The sequence below is a fragment of the Morchella sextelata genome (assembly GCF_020137385.1).
Source record: "Morchella sextelata strain SCLS chromosome Unknown scls_2, whole genome shotgun sequence".
Lineage (NCBI taxonomy): Eukaryota > Fungi > Ascomycota > Pezizomycetes > Pezizales > Morchellaceae > Morchella > Morchella sextelata.
In genome coordinates, this window is record NW_025408617.1 from 63317 (window position 1) to 80017 (window position 16701).

Here is a 16701-nt window from a genome sequence, read left to right on the forward strand (position 1 = left end):
TCTGCTATTACCGACCCGGGTCCGGCCCGGGTAAAAGGCCTTGGGTCGGGTCCTCACTTTTGCTTTCGCGGGTGGGGCCAGGTCCTCCGGCGTTTCAGACCTGGTTGGACCCATTGCGGAGCCTGGATTCGGCCCCAGTGGAGGCGCTAGTAGAGGTGCTAGCGGAGGTGCTGGTGGAGGCATGTGTTTCACAGAACGGGAAAAGTCGATCAATTCGTAAGTAAATGTATTTTATTTGTGGTTTAAAGTGTGGTTTAAATAAATACCCGATTTTGTGTACGACCGGAGAACTGTGGGATAATCATAAATGTTAGTCATTAAACTCCTAACCCTTTCAACGAACCGTATTGCCTGAACTATCACACAATACTCATAATCAGGTCCTCAAGTGCAAAATCACCTTTTTGACTGAAGACCTTGTCGACGACTAATGAATCCATAAAACGTCCAACTCAGCGAGTTGACCCAAAACAGTGCAGATGGTGATCGTAACATTAAAATCTGCAACTCAGCTTCTTGACCGAACACTGTACAGACAGGGATCAAATAATGAAGATTTCCAACTGAGTATGTTGACCGAACACTGTACGGGCAGCGATGACAGTACCACAATTTTCAACCCAGCGTGTTGACCGAAGATTCTGCAAATGGCGATTATACTATCACAATTTCCTACTCTGCGTGTTGACTGAACAGTGTCCTGTCGTGTGTACAAACAATATAGTGGTTTTAGAGAACTCGCAGGAATCCCAGGGAGCATCACTGGTCGCTTTGGCTGCAAAGTATGATATGGAATTATGAGAACATCGAGTGGTTATGAAAATGAAAATATAATCCGCGTCAGGATAATGATAGTCTATGGAACACTGGAGACTGCTCTCAGGGCGGGTTTCAAATTAGTTGCCCGCTCATGCTGGAAGGTCACATGTCATTGGGCTAGCTGTGCGAGGCGACTCACGAGTGCTCTCAGTGTGAGGTTGGAGTCTCCAGGCGTTATCAGATATGATCTACCTGCAACTGACGCTCCTGGCTTTGCAGGCACGCAGAGAGAAAAAGGTGCGCCAGGCATAGGGCTGACGACAATCTGCCTGTAATTAATCTCGAGCTTGCTAATGAAAACTCCAGTTATCCATCTCCGGACACAGTAACAACATAAGAACTCTTGTCATATAATGCAAGAGGTAACTTGCATGTCATGAGAATTAAAGCCATTGTCATACAAACGAGTATAGGCAAAAGTGGGATTTCAATACTGCAATTACCATACCTTCGTGTAATAGTGTAAATCTCATAGCACAGGAAGGATATGCCGAGGATTCTATATCATCAGACATAGGCTGGAGTATCTTGATATTGCAATTCTGATATCTGGAAATCGGATTACACTCGGTGGCTCTACCAGACATGTTAATGTATCAATTTACACATTGCTCATACAAAACCGACGAGGAAAAGGCACAAATGAAGCATTAACTCGGGACGTTATTTGTAAATGCATCACCTGATGTATTATTTGATGCATTTACACATGGGATAATTTGGGAATTATTTTAAAACGATTAATGAATGACTTATGGGTCCTTATTTTTACACTTTTAGATCACATACGACTTTGGTATTCATTTTACACGATCAATCAATGACATTGTAATGTACTTTCCCCATAAACCCCCATCCATTAATTCTACAAACGATAAGATACCATCCACACCTATGGCGTGGTAGATAGGACATTGAGGAGTTTAGAGATTGGCTCTAGTTCAAATCCCCCAACGTTCACTTTTTGTTTTTATTACCGCTATGGGCAACCGGTAAACGCGTACTTTAATGCAGCAATTTAATGCATCAATTGATGCATTAAATGATGCATTAAATGATTCATTGTTTGATCCATTATTGATGCATTAAATGATTCATTGTTTGATCCATTATTGATGCATTAAATGATTCATTGTTTGATCCATTATTGGTGCATTTCCACGCATATTAAAAGTAACATATTTAAAGTACGACTTTTGGACGAGTTTACCCATACAAAAAAAAGATGCATTACCCCACCGAAAAAAGATGCATTAGAAAATGAATTTACATGGCTGGTAGAGTGGGGGCCTTTCTGGGCACGAGTGACATCTTAAGATTACCTCTCTAACCCTAACTAACTAATTAGCGGGCGTGAAAGAAAAATTGCAGTGTGATGGTGACTTGGCTAAGTGAGTAGATGGGAGCGATAGGTTTCCTACATCTGGGTGGAATACTACGATCTGCACAGTTGCAGGTCGTGGCGTTGCGGGCGACCTGTAAGGGCGGCAAAGCGGGCACCAAGGGATGCGGCCATGGCGGAGCCGGGGGTGAGGGACGACGTGCGGGCAGAATACCGGTCTCCTAGCTAGCTTTTATCTATACACCTACTAGTTGAACTAATATTATTAATAAATGATCATTAGGCAATATATGTGCATGTTACCTTATATCATTTGAATAAACCACATCTTTCGAAAAAGGTGTAGTCTGGATGAGCGACATGTCGCAAGAATATAGTAATTTCGTTTAAAGCATCGGGTTTGAATCGAACTACAATTTAAACCGCCACCCACTTGAACTAGCGGTTTTGATTGTTGCGTGGTTTGTTTAAACCACACCGATATGTACCACATGGACTTCCGGTGTGAACCAAGAAGCTGCCCAGATTTCCTGCATGGACTGAAGGTTTAATATCCGGTTTATTGAAGAAGAATCCAGTCCACCCATTAAACCTCCTGGATTAATCGATTCACCACGAAACGTCCTGGATAAATAATCTTTTCGGGTGAGTTAGTAGCTCTGATTGATGCGGTAGTGTTCTATCCTACCCATCACGAATTGGACCTGGTAAAGAATATGACCCGCACAATCACCGAGATCATAACGTTATACCACACTGCGATCTCGGGATTACAGGTCGCCATACTTTTCCTTTCTAATTGCTGAAGATCAATAATTATATTCATACTTAATCGCAAATATACATATCCCAATTCAGAGAATTTAAATAAGCTTTTATTTAATTCATTCGATAGTAACTCTCTCATATCCAACCTGATGTCAGTGTGGTGATATCATGATTCTCTCCTTCTTGTTCCTCCGCGCAAAGTCTTTCGTGGCATGTATGTTTCTATCATTAAGCGGAATCCGCATCGCCCATATGCCTTATATGGCCGGTTCATTGTCAGTTAAAATCATAGAGCCGCATATATAGGTTGACTTACATCAATATCTTTTCGACGATCTTGTATAAGGCTGTTTCTCCTCCCCTGACGTCATGTCCCCCGCTCAAGCCATTCGCGTTCGCTGGGGTCCACTCAACATCAAGACTTGGGTCGAGGAGCGTTTGTACACGCATAAACCTTTGGGGGTTGTTGGTTATCGGCTTAAGTGTCCTTTTAAAAACCTTATGGTTTTGAAGTGAAGCTCGTTGGGATTTTGATCTCGTAATATCTCTATGCCTGTCAAACTGTACGATGTAAAGCAGGAGTCCAGCCAGACCGGACGCTAGTGCTGTCGCAATTGAACTTCCTGATATCTTTTCTTTTGTGTTGCCCGAAAGCGGTGTAATATTAACGCCTGGGAGGCGAAAATCAATGTCTTCCTTCTGGCTTCCATACCCTCTGACAGCGACCCTCCCTCAGCAGCGGCGCCGATACAGAACGGCGGCGTATGAAAATTCGTTGGGTATCCATAGTCAGAGCCTTCACCATCATCCTTTGCCGCGCAGAACATCAGTATATTCCGCTTATGTGCTTGATCAATGGCATCCTCCATAGCCTTCAGATGTTGACTATTCTCGGATGTCCTTGCAATCGTCCAACTCATGGAGATAATATCAACCTTTTTTGTAACTGCCCATTTGATCGCCTAGAAGGTCTATCCATCAGTCTTTGTAGTAGGAACAACAGAATAAAAGTATATCTAACCTCGGCAGCTGAGCGTGCGGTGATCGTTAAGTTACCCCCGTCATTTCCAGGCAAAACGTTAAGTCGGGCTATATACAATTGTGCCTTGGGAAAGACCTGCTGTACCCTATGCGCCATCTCCGTACCATGCCCACCAGAAGATGGAAAGTGATGTGTTGATATGCCCTGGAATTCGCTAGAAAATTCCCTCCTCGTATGAAACGATACCCCTTCTACGATGCTTGAGTTCATAAATCTTGCTTCTTGTGCCTCGATACCATCATCAATGATTGCTATTTTGATGGTAGGGTTTCCAGCCTTCTGTTCAACATGTTCCGGAATGTTTTAAATAAACCCGGCAAACCTCTCGATGCATGTAAACCACGATCCACTTTAATTCATCGTTAGCAACAGACTGAAATGTAACAGATAACATTGGACTTCCTCACACATTGCCATTCTTGTGACCCACAGGCAACTGCTGCACTAACTTCCGACTACCTGTGCCCACAGATGTATGCAATATTGTTACATCTATCTCAATCTCGGAGCTCAAACCAATAGGTTTTTCTCGAGATAGCACATACTTTTTGTAATCAAAATTACAAACACCTGTCAAGGGTCTCTTTTTGTAATGTGAGGTGTTAGATACGATGAATTATGAGCGAGATAGCTGTCGACGGAATGAATTGTTAACTTACTAGTTTAATAATAATTTGAACCTTTTTGAGCTGCAAAAGAAATCTCAGCTATGTCTATTCTTTCAGGCGGGGAACAAGAAGGGGATAATACATGTCTGAGTTTCTTCAAGCCATCTTCACCTGTCCAACTTTGTAAAACCGCTTTGTTCCCAGTCGAATATAGGAATACCTCCTTTACGTTGGGTGATGCCTCGGCGATTGTGTCGCAGCATATGTCATACTGCTCCCAATCCCAGACATCCACGTGAGTTCCCTTCAACGCAGACAGAATTGTTTCGTCGCTATGTGGCAAGGCATCGTTGTCCTCGACCCTAAGTCTAAGGATTGTTCTCACGTTTTTCTCCCGAAGGAGCTCAAATATCCTGCTGTAATTGACATAGTCTTGCGGCTTATCCACGTTCTGTGCACTCAATAGTGGGTCCTTCGGGAGGCAAACATATCGTAGGATCGTCTCAAGGCTCATGTGTCTTATACATCCCTCCACGCTTTTGATGAAGTTGGGAGGTGGCTTTCTCGCGTTTCTTAGCTCGGAGAGATCGAGGTGGGAATAGAGGGCTAGGTGAAATAGGCAGATTAATAGCTGATCCGATAGATTCACGAGACTTTATACGCAGAGCTCCAGCATACCTTGTTTGCCATTGTATAGATGTTTTGCAGCCTCCAGGTGGTCGAGGAGACGTATGTATGCCTCTTTTAGGATATTCTGAACCTCTTTGCATGACTCATTTTGGCACCGACGTTCTTTTGAGTCGTGAATTAAGTTGCACTGTTCTTGATGATATAGGTAAGGTGACCATCGCTTCTCCTTTTGAAGGCCCTCTTCCCCGTTGAAAATCGTCAGAGCCTCTGGACATCTTCTTACCAACTCTGCGATGAGCTTTACCCTTTCCTGGGCTAATTCATCTTCTTTCCAATCAGCCACCTCGAGTGCTACATGGAGCGGTGTGTTTCCTCTAGCGCCTCCGATCCTCTGGGTCGAGCTGTTAATCAGATCCAGGTATGGAATTATCTCAACACCCATCTCCTTGATAGCCATGTGAGCCCTGGACGAGGATTCCTTCTTTGCTGCCGTTGCTATTTTTGAGATCCTTCGCCGCGGGGACCCTTGTGGGGATCCTTTGTGGGATTCTTTCCGCGATTCTTTCTGAGATCCTGAAACAGTTTTCTCTGGTTTGTTAAAGATAACACGACAACCTTGGTCAAGTGATGGATCTGACAGGAAATATTTCGTAAAGGCTCTCTTGGCACGGCTCATATAAGGATTCGTCGCGTTGTATCCTTCAATGACAATAGACAAAGCCTCTGGCTGCGCTGGGCTTGCTTGTATGAACAGCGGGGGGTATTCATTTAATAACCATCTGACAAACGCAATCCGACGGCTCAGGGCTACGTCAAAAAAATTGTCATCCTCGTCCTCTAGATCGATTGACTCCTTCAAAACTAACTGTAGGAGATTCTTGCCATCTCGCGTAACTTTCTGCCAATATGGGGAAATATATTCAAGCTTAAGTTTTTCCACTGTGGGGATTGTTCCTATCTGCTGTGTTATCAAAGCATATCCCATCGTCGACATGCTCCAAGACAGTCCTAAATTGTTTCTGAATTGTTTGTTTTGGCGTAGTGATCGTGGGATTTTGTTCCTCTTCCATTCGCGGTATATCGCATTTCTTGACACCGTCCTGACCGTCAGCTCCGTATCCCCTACTTTTGGTCTCTCCGAGGTACACTGTATGTTTTCGCGGGGATTCGAGATCTGTACTTCGACCACGTTCGGGCCTCATAGCTAGGCTGAAACTCATCTTGAGAAATGTTTATTTTTGATCCAGCGGTTGTAATAAAAGCGATTTAGGTATAATAGACGAAATAGTAGGTATGGGCAGAGTGTAGTAACAAGAGATCCATCTCTCTGTGGAGAAAATGGTTATAATTACTACTGCGGCCATAATAAGAGGTCTCTACCTACAGCTCATGCAGCACATGGTATTAAATTTCTTTAAACGGTTAAACTGGACACCCATTTAGTTCGCTCACTAGCCCTATATCGCGCGCATCAAGAGTACTATTATACTGCTCTGCTCTACCGCAGATATAGATATTCCGGTTATTATTTACTACCCTTGACGCAGCTAATATCCAGACTCCCCATCCCTGCTGCATGGGCTGGGACCAGGACCAGGACCAGGACCTCAGTCTCCACAGCTGTCCAGACTTCCGGGATCCCATCGCCATGACTCACAAGATCAAGCTCTAACCCGGATCTGATCTCAACACCATGTCTCCTCCAAACACTACTGCAGGGGCCGCAGCCACCACGATACATCTCCGACCTACCCATTGAAGCTCCAGCAGCGACTTCAAATACGCCCCGCCTCCTCACCGTCCCGCAATGGCTCCTACCGCGTTCGCAACACCACAATGCCGCGTCTTCCCTCGACACTACTACTGGGTACACTCTGCCTCCTCACAATCCTCCTCCTCCTCCTCCTCCTCGCGACTCCAGCATCTGCAAAACGCGTCCGCTGGCCCGCCCCCCCGTCCAGGAGCGTCGCCGAGAAGGAGCGCTTTGGAGACCTGACGCCCGCGCAGGCGTGTCTGCCCGACGCCTGCTGCTGCGAGTACTGTGTCCTCTCTCGTCTTGTGTAGCAATCCACTGACTGGTGGTGTGAAAGGCCTGGGTTCTGCAGTACTAGACCTTCCTACTTCCGGCCGAAGCGGTGCAAGAGGAATTGCGATGAGCTAAAGGGTGGGAAAGCCGAGTGGAAGTAAGACCTCCCATTCCTCTGTGTGCCCGTGAAGGGGTAGCAATGCTAACAGAGTGCAGGCGGAGGGTGGAGAAAGTGCGCAACGCAGAAATTGCGCGTGGACGTGATCAAGAGATCCTGAAGAAGGCGCCCAAGAACCCCCAGCCCTCCACTCCCCCCAAGCAGAAGAAGACCAATAACGAGCAGCAAAAATTAAACGCACCCTCACCCGGCGGCGACTCCAAAAAGAAGGCCAGCTCCGAGTCCCTCGGCCGCATCGTCTTCACAGGCCCCAGCAATGCTCTCTCAAACATGGACCTGATCAACGCCGGCTCGCACTGGCACTTCCTCACCTGCGAGACCCCCGGCACCTCTTCCAAGACGCGGCAGACCGTGCGTGTCATCTGTACAACTGCTGGCGAGGCCGACAGCAACTGCGATATCATCTACGAAGACGGGGTCGAGGGCACGGTGGTCAAGATCCCGAGGGGTTGCTTTGAGGGTGATTATGCGGTGCTGCATGGGATGGTTGAAGCAGAGGACCAGAGCGTGCCAGAGGGGATCAAGGGCGGAAAGGTCATGGAGATGACGTTTGATTACAATTTTGGGAGTGTCAAGGAGACGGAGGAGCCGGTGAGGTTTAGGATCGATTTTAGTAATGTGCCGGGGTACAACGATGCGATGGAGGGCTTTGGAGGGATCTAGGATCGGTGTAGGTAGTAGTGGTTATTGGGAACATAATCTGGAGGGGGCGGGCTTACCTGGACTGCTGTTGCTGACCTTTCCGGGCTCCGCAGTGTTGATAACAGTGGCAGACACTGTAAAGGGTATATGAGATCCTTCTGTGTATAAAATGATTATAGAGTATGAAGCCGAAACGAATAGTACGTGCTCACCGGTGCGGCCAAATCTCGAGAAACAGTTGGTAGATATGTCGATTTAACCTAGATCCCCTGACCATTACTTCATTCTGAGCATCCGGAGAAGTACACGGGGATCAACGGCCGATAAATCTTAGAATGACCCTAAATTTAATCCCTCATACCGGTGTCTTCCAACATCATTGACCCTACCAATCATTCCCTTCAAAATGTCAGTAAATCAGATAGCAAATAACGCAAAGAAGAACAAATAGCAAACAATCACTCCATGACCTAAACAATATCTCATTCTAGTTCTTATTGTATATACTCCGTATGTACCCGAGCTCATTTGTATTTTGTATACCTAATAGTAGACATTATTGCTGATTATTGCTGATCGATTAAGAGATATCGTCAGAATAATGAATTTCAAAACACAACTGCGGCGCTATTGTGTTTCTTGCGTCGTAAAAACGACTAATTATAGCTACATGTATTTATAGCTATTTTCCTTTACCTTATCTTATGCTTAGTAATTAATAGGGTCTTACCCCACTCACTACAAACCAAAACACCAAACAGCCAAATAAATCACCTATAAAGCAACTACTGGCTAACCAAATCAATCCATGTTTTTTGAGACATATGGGTTGTTGTAAATATTAGATTTCACAAAAATATTGAGTTCTACCTTTATTCCAGGTAGCAACTATAATCGAACTATACTACTATCAAGTATATATTAAATACCTACGATCACACTATGTAGCAATAATTGGATACAACCGATATCTTAAAGTTACCTATATACCTAAGTTAAACGTTAAAATTGCCCTAGTACAGAGCGGCAGTCAAACACTCCATGGATGGTTGAATCAGCTGTGGACACTAGAGCTTTTATTGTCAACTGTTGAAATACCCCATTCACTTACATATCAGAATAGAACAGGTCTACGGTTTGGTCAGAGTACATTTGTCAGCAGTTGATGAGATAGAAGAACGTATTAAAGACTGAAAAGCATGTGTAGTTGCCTTGGTTGTTGATGAGGCTTGGCGCACAGAGAATCACTCGGCCTTATTTTTAACTCCCTGTTGGAGCTATTGATTCATTAACCTTATGTAGGTCGAAGACTCAGATAGGCGCTACTAATTCTTCGTTAGCACCTGTGATGTCGAAATATGTAGGTAAACGAAATTCGCAAGACCTCTTTTATTTTCTGAATACCTATTGCATAGAACACGGGCACACACCTAACTCTTTGCATAGACATTACAGCCGGAAGCCATAAATATAATTTTTACTTATCTATTATATTAGGCTACATACATAAAGCTTTCACCCAAGTTTCCATTGCAGTCTTGACCTCTGTCCGGGTGTCAATCATCGAACCCAACTTGTGTACATCGTCTCGTTTGTCCCTTTTCGCTCACAACACAAGTCGGCGAATTAATTGCTCAATCTAGAAAAGAAAGATACAAGAAACTCAAAATGAATCTAACCCAAGAGATACGGAATCCAAGGCACGATTTCCTTCAAAGCCTCCATCTCAAACACAGTTCTGACACATGGTTCATGCCCGGGGTAAAAAAGGGCTTCGATCCGGCCCACTCAACCCGTTCAATATTCGCACGGTAAAAAGTACTCTTTCGTGGACATATTCTCTAGTGTGAATCACAAACAAAAGCTAAATAGTGGTGATTCCTCTAACCACGATATGACTGTAGAAATAGACCCCATACCCAACCCACCTAACATCAGACTATTCTCTACCTAACCTAACCCACTCATTCTCTACCCGAGTACACCAAAGCTACCGGCTACCGGTTTCTAGGCCTAAGAAACACACAATCAGGGTTCCTTTAATGTAATCTCTTTCATTGCCGGCGAGTCGCCCGGTAGTTTCAAGTCGGCAACCCAGGGTGAAAGCTCCTCGATTGATAGAAGCCCATCGTATAGAAACCAAGTCGTCATTTTGTGTTCTGTGGGATTATGACATCTCTCCCCTTTCTTGTAGCATTCCGGGCAGAGATCGTACTCACCCCTATCACAAAGGATACAATCTGAGAAGGTAGTCGGTTATTGTCATTAGACTTCAAAGATGGAAGAGGACATAATTACGGTGTATGAATCCGTCCCTGATTTTGCCACCGCAGGCGTTGCATCCTATGCCGCTGGTGTAAACAGAATCGATATCTTTATATGCTTTTTGGGGTTGGCAGGAGTCTGGCACGTCACGTTTAGAGAGCGGGTCTAATAGTTCACGTACGCCGGGATGGAAAGCGACATCGAGGGCAACGCGACCCCTCGAATCTGTCAAATCTTTATCAGTACCCGCGGCAAGCATCAATTCCACATATCTAAGGTTCCCGATGGACGCAAGCATAAAAAGGTACGGAGTGCCGTGTCCATTTATTGGGTTTAGACCTGTGGACTCGTTCTCGAGCCATATTTTGACGATATCTTCGCTACAATGCAGGACTAAATTTTCGATCGGTCGTGCCCAGTACTCTGTGTTCACTAACGACATCACCATCTTCTGTGCGAGAGATGTGTGTCCATGGTTTATGGCAAAATCCAGAGCAGTGGAATGAGGACCTAGGCCTTCTCCGTACGCGTCCCGGAACGGCCAAACCTCGTTCAGTAATGGCTCCACACAGTCCCAACTACCACTTCCGGCTGCGTAATGAAGGGGCGAGCGGCAAGCATTTTCCCAATTGTAAGCCGCCCCGTCTGAGCCATTCTGGAGCAGTAGCTTTACTGCATCCCCGTTTCCAATTGATGCTGCCCGCATAAGCGGAGTCTCCCCATTATTGTTGGTAGCCTCCAAATTCGCACCCATGTCGATCAACAACCTCATTGCTTCGGGATGTGCGCAGGCACAGTGTAAGGGTGTGTCACCGGACGAAGACCTCTGGTCGACCGCTGCCCCGCCCTTGCCTATTAGTGCAGTAATAGCATCAATGTGTCCTCCCTCAGCGGCAGCATGCAGAGCTGTTTGTTGAATATCGTCACCGTAAAGTTCCTCTGCATCGGCGCCATGTCGCAATAGGTGTTGCACAGTCTTCGCATGTCCCCCGCGAGCGGCGGAACACAAGGCTGCTAAGATACTAGAGTCCATATCTTCCGTGGACTGGTCGCTATCTCTTAGGCATTGGAGAAGGGCATCGAGACATTCAGTGTTTCCATAGCTAGCCGCATAGATGAGCGGGATACTACCGCAATCATCTTTTTCCAGTATTCTCGCACCGCCCTCGAGAAGCCTGATGATTACGGGAAGGTGATCTTTCAATGCTGCCCAATGCAGTGCTGTCATCCCTGTCTCATCCTTGCTGTTCACCAACTCCGGGTGCTTTTTTAGAAGAAGATCAACAACATCAGAGTGACCGGCGCGGGCAGCTTCGTGTAGCGGACCTCTTTGTTTTGGACCAGCGTCTGCGCCTGCCGCGGGTAATAGCAGTCTAATGATTGTCAAGTTGCCTTCAAATGCAGCAAGATGCATCGCGCTATTCCAAGGGTTCGCTGTTCCAACGGAGATATCGATTCCAGGATGATCGAGAAGTAGTTCGACTATAGTGCTCTGACCGGCTTTGGCAGCATGTTGTAATGGTGTGAGAGCATCATGTATAGAATTGACGTTTGTACCCTCCTCAAGGAAAAGCTTGACAAGTTCGAGATGACCTTTTCTAGCGGATATTGAGAGTAATCGGTCAAGATGTAGTTCTGGTGTTGGTAGTTTTCCCCGTTCCGCCTCCAATAGGACCTTGACAACTTCCTTGTACCCCATTCTAGTGGCTCCAACCAGTGAATCGGTCATTGATAATGGACTAGAAAGATGTGCCATGTCAGGCATCTCTACCCCATCGCCCTTCGCGCGGGCATTCAAAAGCTCCTCAACTACATCGGCATATCCATTCATAGAAGCTATTTTCAATGCCTTTTGGATATCGGAATCTCCGAAGTCAACCCTTTCCCGCAATTCTGCCACTAGATTTGGGAGGCCGAGTTCTGCAGCCACGATTAATGGGCTAAACTCACTCGCCTCGGTAGCATGTCCCACTAGGATTCGGTTGATGCGATACCAAACATAAGCCCGCTTCTTCTTCTCAAGAAAGTCGAGTATTGCGCTATAACTGGTCGGTGCGCGCTTGAGATCTGCACACCGCTGGTAATGCATTGGCCAGTACTGAGATGCATAAAGTAGAAGACCCATGGGTTCCGAGCTGAAAGGTATCATAGTTTGGAGCTCGATTCTGTCTTCGAAAGTCTGACTATCTGCGTCTTCCGATGACAGAGTATTATTCTTGGAGAGATATGCCAGACAAGTATCGAATATGAGTGCATGTGCTTGAATGATATCCAATTTATACCACCGCGAGATATACATATCTTCAGTCTTGACATCCATGATGAAGCGCTTGAAGGATGGATGAATGAAATAGATCTCATCTCTTTCAATCCTTATGAGAGGACCAAAAGTATCAATAAGATCATCGATCAAGCGCACCGATGCGAATTGCTCTTGGAACTTTCCATCCTTTATCGACAAAACAACTCGAAGCTCATCCACCTTCAAAGGGCGATACGAGGCCGTTATCCAAGTCAAAACCTTGTATGCCCAATACTGAGTATTTTCCGCCACGCATGCGAGAATATGATCATAAAGGCAGTGCAGATTCGATTTGAGGGATTGGGTCGTCGTCGATAGAGAGTTCAATGTGAGGCCAAATCGCGGTTGTGCCAATATCCCGAAATATAAACTGCTGGTGAGAAAGGTTCTTTGCTGAGCACAAAGTGCATCGAGTTCGCTTGAAAGATAATTATCAAGCCCTCTGAACAGCGGGGCCTTTCGGACTAGTTCGGTTAATTGGTATTGGAATACATTCTCGACGTCACGAGAGTTTTTCATTTTCCGGTCCATATCAATAACAAACAGCTTTCCCAAAGAGATAGAGGGTTTGAAGATATCCATGTAGCACTCGCTGCTAATCACCAGACTAAAAGGAAATCTAGTTTCCTGTTGTAGACCAGCTAAATGATCTAGAAGCCATCCAGCACCGGTAGCTTCAATATCATTTCCGAGCTCGTCGAGAGCATCAATAATGCATACAAGCTTTTTTTTTCGAGGATGCGAGAGTAAAGTCCGGAAAACCGTCCATATGCCCTCTTTCGAGAAAGAACTTTCCAACAGTAATTCGCAAGCCTCTGCAATGTGGGTGTAAAGCGAGGGCTCGAGATATAGGAGATGTCGTATTATCGAGAGAAGGACGTTCTTGGCAAGGTCGCGGCGGTCGTCGTTAAACGTGCAAAAAAACGGCAGTACAATAGCTCCTTCTCTCTTATACAATTCTGTTGAGAGATACGTGCAAACTGTTGTCTTCCCTTGACCAGCAGGACCGCGTAAATGTAGAATTCCATTACCGCCAGAATTCCACCAATCCTTCCACCTCTCATCATTGAATATCCAGTTACACGTACCGGCATGAGGTGGCGTACTTGGTGGGATTGATTCGCAGCATACGGCGCTAAGCTTTAATCTAAAGCGGTGCAGACCTGGATCAGGAACTACTGTACAGTTAGTAGACAGCTACTACTGTAGGTGTTCAAAAGATTGTAATACCTTCCTGTGAGTCGATCATCTTCTCGAGTTCTCTCGATAAACGAACAAAGTCTTCATCTTCCACTCCGCAAAACATGGTGAGATCAATGTATCTTTGATTACGACCCCAGTGTTCATCTATGGAACTTCCGTAGGGCTCGAATGTTTGACCAGTACACTGCGAGGCATAAGAAAGATTTCAAAGAAGAGTCTAGACTGGTCTATGCGTGGGGACTGACCTGCAAAGCTAGTGATTGAGTAGTATTTCGCGAAAAGATATTGATACTCTTGAATCTTTCGGAGAAGGGTTGGAACCTTTCACAAACTTCCAAGAAGTGCCTACTATTCCCTTGGGATACTCTTTGCCTGATTAAGGTGAATAGTTCTGGATTCATGCCATCAGCCTCACGATAAGAAGCGAGCATCTCAAAACTAGCTCTTTCCCACCATGACATGCCAGCTGCATCTTCAAGGCAAAAACGGGCAGGATGAGGGGTGCCAAAGAGTACCTATACTCTGTTAGCGGACTGAGGTTTGGAATCAGATAAATCAGGTATCGGCTCTAATACCAGTCCCAGCGTATGAGCAGCAAGGAACATATATGCGTGCTGATAACTTGCGATGCATAAGGCCTTGATCGGCTAGTTAGCGATATGAGTTAGAGAGGACGTGTTATTTTTTTGTCTACCTTTTTTACAACGATACCCCCAAAGCCTTGGGCCATGAAAATGTAGGAAAGGTCAAACTGCTGGTGTCAGAAACCCAATCAAAAAGAATGGAAAGGACGTATCCAGCCATACCTCTTCGTTTTGTCTTCGATCGATCAGTAGAGATTGTAGGAGTCTAACCGCTAAAATCCACACTCCGCGTGGTGAAGAGAGTTCCCAATCTACCGCAGCTGTAGCCAAGTCGTACTCAAACATCATGAAACGCGAACGGGGAATCCTTTGAGCCATATCCTTCAACCATAATTCTCCTGAAGGCTTTGTCCAGGTAACATCGTTACTGCCATTCACCCCATGAATGACGACGATACTACAAAAAGGTCAGTGAGGCCTATCGGCTATCAACCTATAGGTAAACATATTACTTACTTCGTAGAAGAATTATCTGCGAGGCCGGTGCTGGATGGCTGACCATCACCCAACGGTGAAAGTTTGAAAGATTGGTTGTAACTATTCATGCTTGAAGGATAAACAAACGTAGGAGGCATGGAGGACTTTGGCTCATTGTTCAGGGAAGTCATAGGGGTCTTGGAGCAGCTCTCCGCCATAACCCCACTCTCGGTTTTCTATGCTGAGACCCCTGCATGGAAGAAATCAACTTAAAGGCCCGCATGTTCATTAGGTCATTGGATATCTGCAAGAATGTTTCTAGAGAGGACATTGATAAGATTGTGTTTCACAACGAGTGAGCTTTTATTGCGCAATTGAGATAAACATGCATATAAGAATCTGACCACGAAGTGCGAATACATAGCAGCACTTAGGGCCTGTTCGGCAAATATGCTGTTTGGGAATGGTATTGCAACATGGCAAGACTGCAGCCGAATATGCTATAATTAAAATCTACAATATTGTGTCATGTTTGGCAAACCAAGAGGCCGGGGTCATGGGACACTTTTTGCGTTGGGTACAATGGTTGCAACAGAGGTATCGTTATCTACCGAAAGTGTAGTTATCGTGATAAAGGGTTGCAACCAAACACTCCCTAATTATATAAGTAATCATCAAACAGCCATAATCGATCACCAAATCTAGCTCTAGCTCTAAACCCATGATTGATTGATTGATAATTCATTAATTGTATGTGGCCCGGAGGCTATGACAATATCTGACATACCAAAGTAAGATGAAAATGAAGATGGTAGAAATAGAAATTAGCTCCGAACCCAGCCAATCCAGTGGACCCGCCAACGGACGGTTAGGGGTGTGAGCAGGTAGGCAGATGGGCAGTCAGGAAGGTGAGTAGTTTAATAGATTACCAGGTGTCTAATAACTAAGGGGAATTTAAGTGTCGATGTATATATATATGTGTGATTTATTCGTGGGAGATTTCCTCTGTCAGCTCAGAGTAAAAAACTGGCTTAACCGGACATCAGGCTTTTCCAATGAATAAACCAAGGAACTGAAAACGTAATGACCAATATCTGACTAATGTAAGCGCCTACAAATAATTTTATAAAACTTCCAAAACTACACTAAATGTAGTTGACGGGTTTGATTGATATTGACATTTTTTGAGGTTTTGGCGCCATCTACTACGGGTTTTAATACATCAGGGAAATGTGTACCGAGCCCACCGAAAGAGTAGTTAATGTGTATCGAAATGTGTACCTATTACAGCATCTTGGTACATATTTCTGTTCTCTGTTTTTGGTAGCGTAAAGAAGGAAAATATGTTCTGGGTTTTCGTTTGTTATTAGATTGCGTTTGGGTTAGTAATTGGGTTTCTACAGCTTTCTGTTGTACGGATTTCAGGGGTCATCCCATATGAGGATCGATATGGTTATATAAAGGATTATCATTTTCTTTTCTGTCATTTCCTTTCTTTCTTCTTTACGCATTCCTCTTATCATCAACCCTCGTATTAGCTTGAGTTCTCTGTTACTTCTTGTCTGTTACTCCGAATATATTGTCTTCGCATAAATGGTAGTATCTCGGGATCAAACCCAACTCTCACATCCTAATCTTTGTCCTCGTTCTGAATCTGAACCCCTATTACATAGCATATCTGTAACGGGGGTCTCTTCTAAGAGAAATAGAATAGGATAGAATAGAGACAGCTGTGCAAGATAGACAATCAGGTTGCAAATTATTCAAAGATACTGTCACCAGAACTCAATAATCTTCAAGGTCTCTGCTACCGAT

At 45.0% G+C, this 16701-nt stretch overlaps 3 protein-coding genes across 3 annotated transcripts; 1 reads left to right on the forward strand and 2 right to left on the reverse strand.

Moving 5' to 3' along the window:
• Nucleotides 1–3157: 3157 nt before the first annotated feature.
• Nucleotides 3158–6203, reverse strand: H6S33_005298 (uncharacterized protein; the record flags this gene model as incomplete). Its single annotated transcript, XM_044836748.1, has 6 exons — nucleotides 3158–3185; nucleotides 3246–3600; nucleotides 3642–3891; nucleotides 3951–4250; nucleotides 4800–5185; nucleotides 5258–6203. 6 exons carry the CDS (start codon nucleotides 6201–6203, stop codon nucleotides 3158–3160), a joined length of 2265 nt encoding a protein of 754 aa, XP_044698607.1.
• An 842-nt stretch (nucleotides 6204–7045) lies between these two features.
• Nucleotides 7046–8076, forward strand: H6S33_005299 (uncharacterized protein; the record flags this gene model as incomplete). The annotated part of the gene is made up of 3 exons (XM_044836759.1): nucleotides 7046–7245; nucleotides 7300–7392; nucleotides 7452–8076. The coding sequence occupies 3 exons, from the start codon at nucleotides 7046–7048 to the stop codon at nucleotides 8074–8076; spliced, it is 918 nt and encodes a 305-aa protein (XP_044698608.1).
• Nucleotides 8077–10327: 2251 nt separating this feature from the next.
• H6S33_005300 (uncharacterized protein) lies at nucleotides 10328–15077 on the reverse strand (the record flags this gene model as incomplete). Its single annotated transcript, XM_044836770.1, has 7 exons — nucleotides 10328–13797; nucleotides 13853–14009; nucleotides 14071–14340; nucleotides 14401–14472; nucleotides 14529–14576; nucleotides 14632–14866; nucleotides 14926–15077. The coding sequence occupies 7 exons, from the start codon at nucleotides 15075–15077 to the stop codon at nucleotides 10328–10330; spliced, it is 4404 nt and encodes a 1467-aa protein (XP_044698609.1).
• Nucleotides 15078–16701: the final 1624 nt, after the last annotated feature.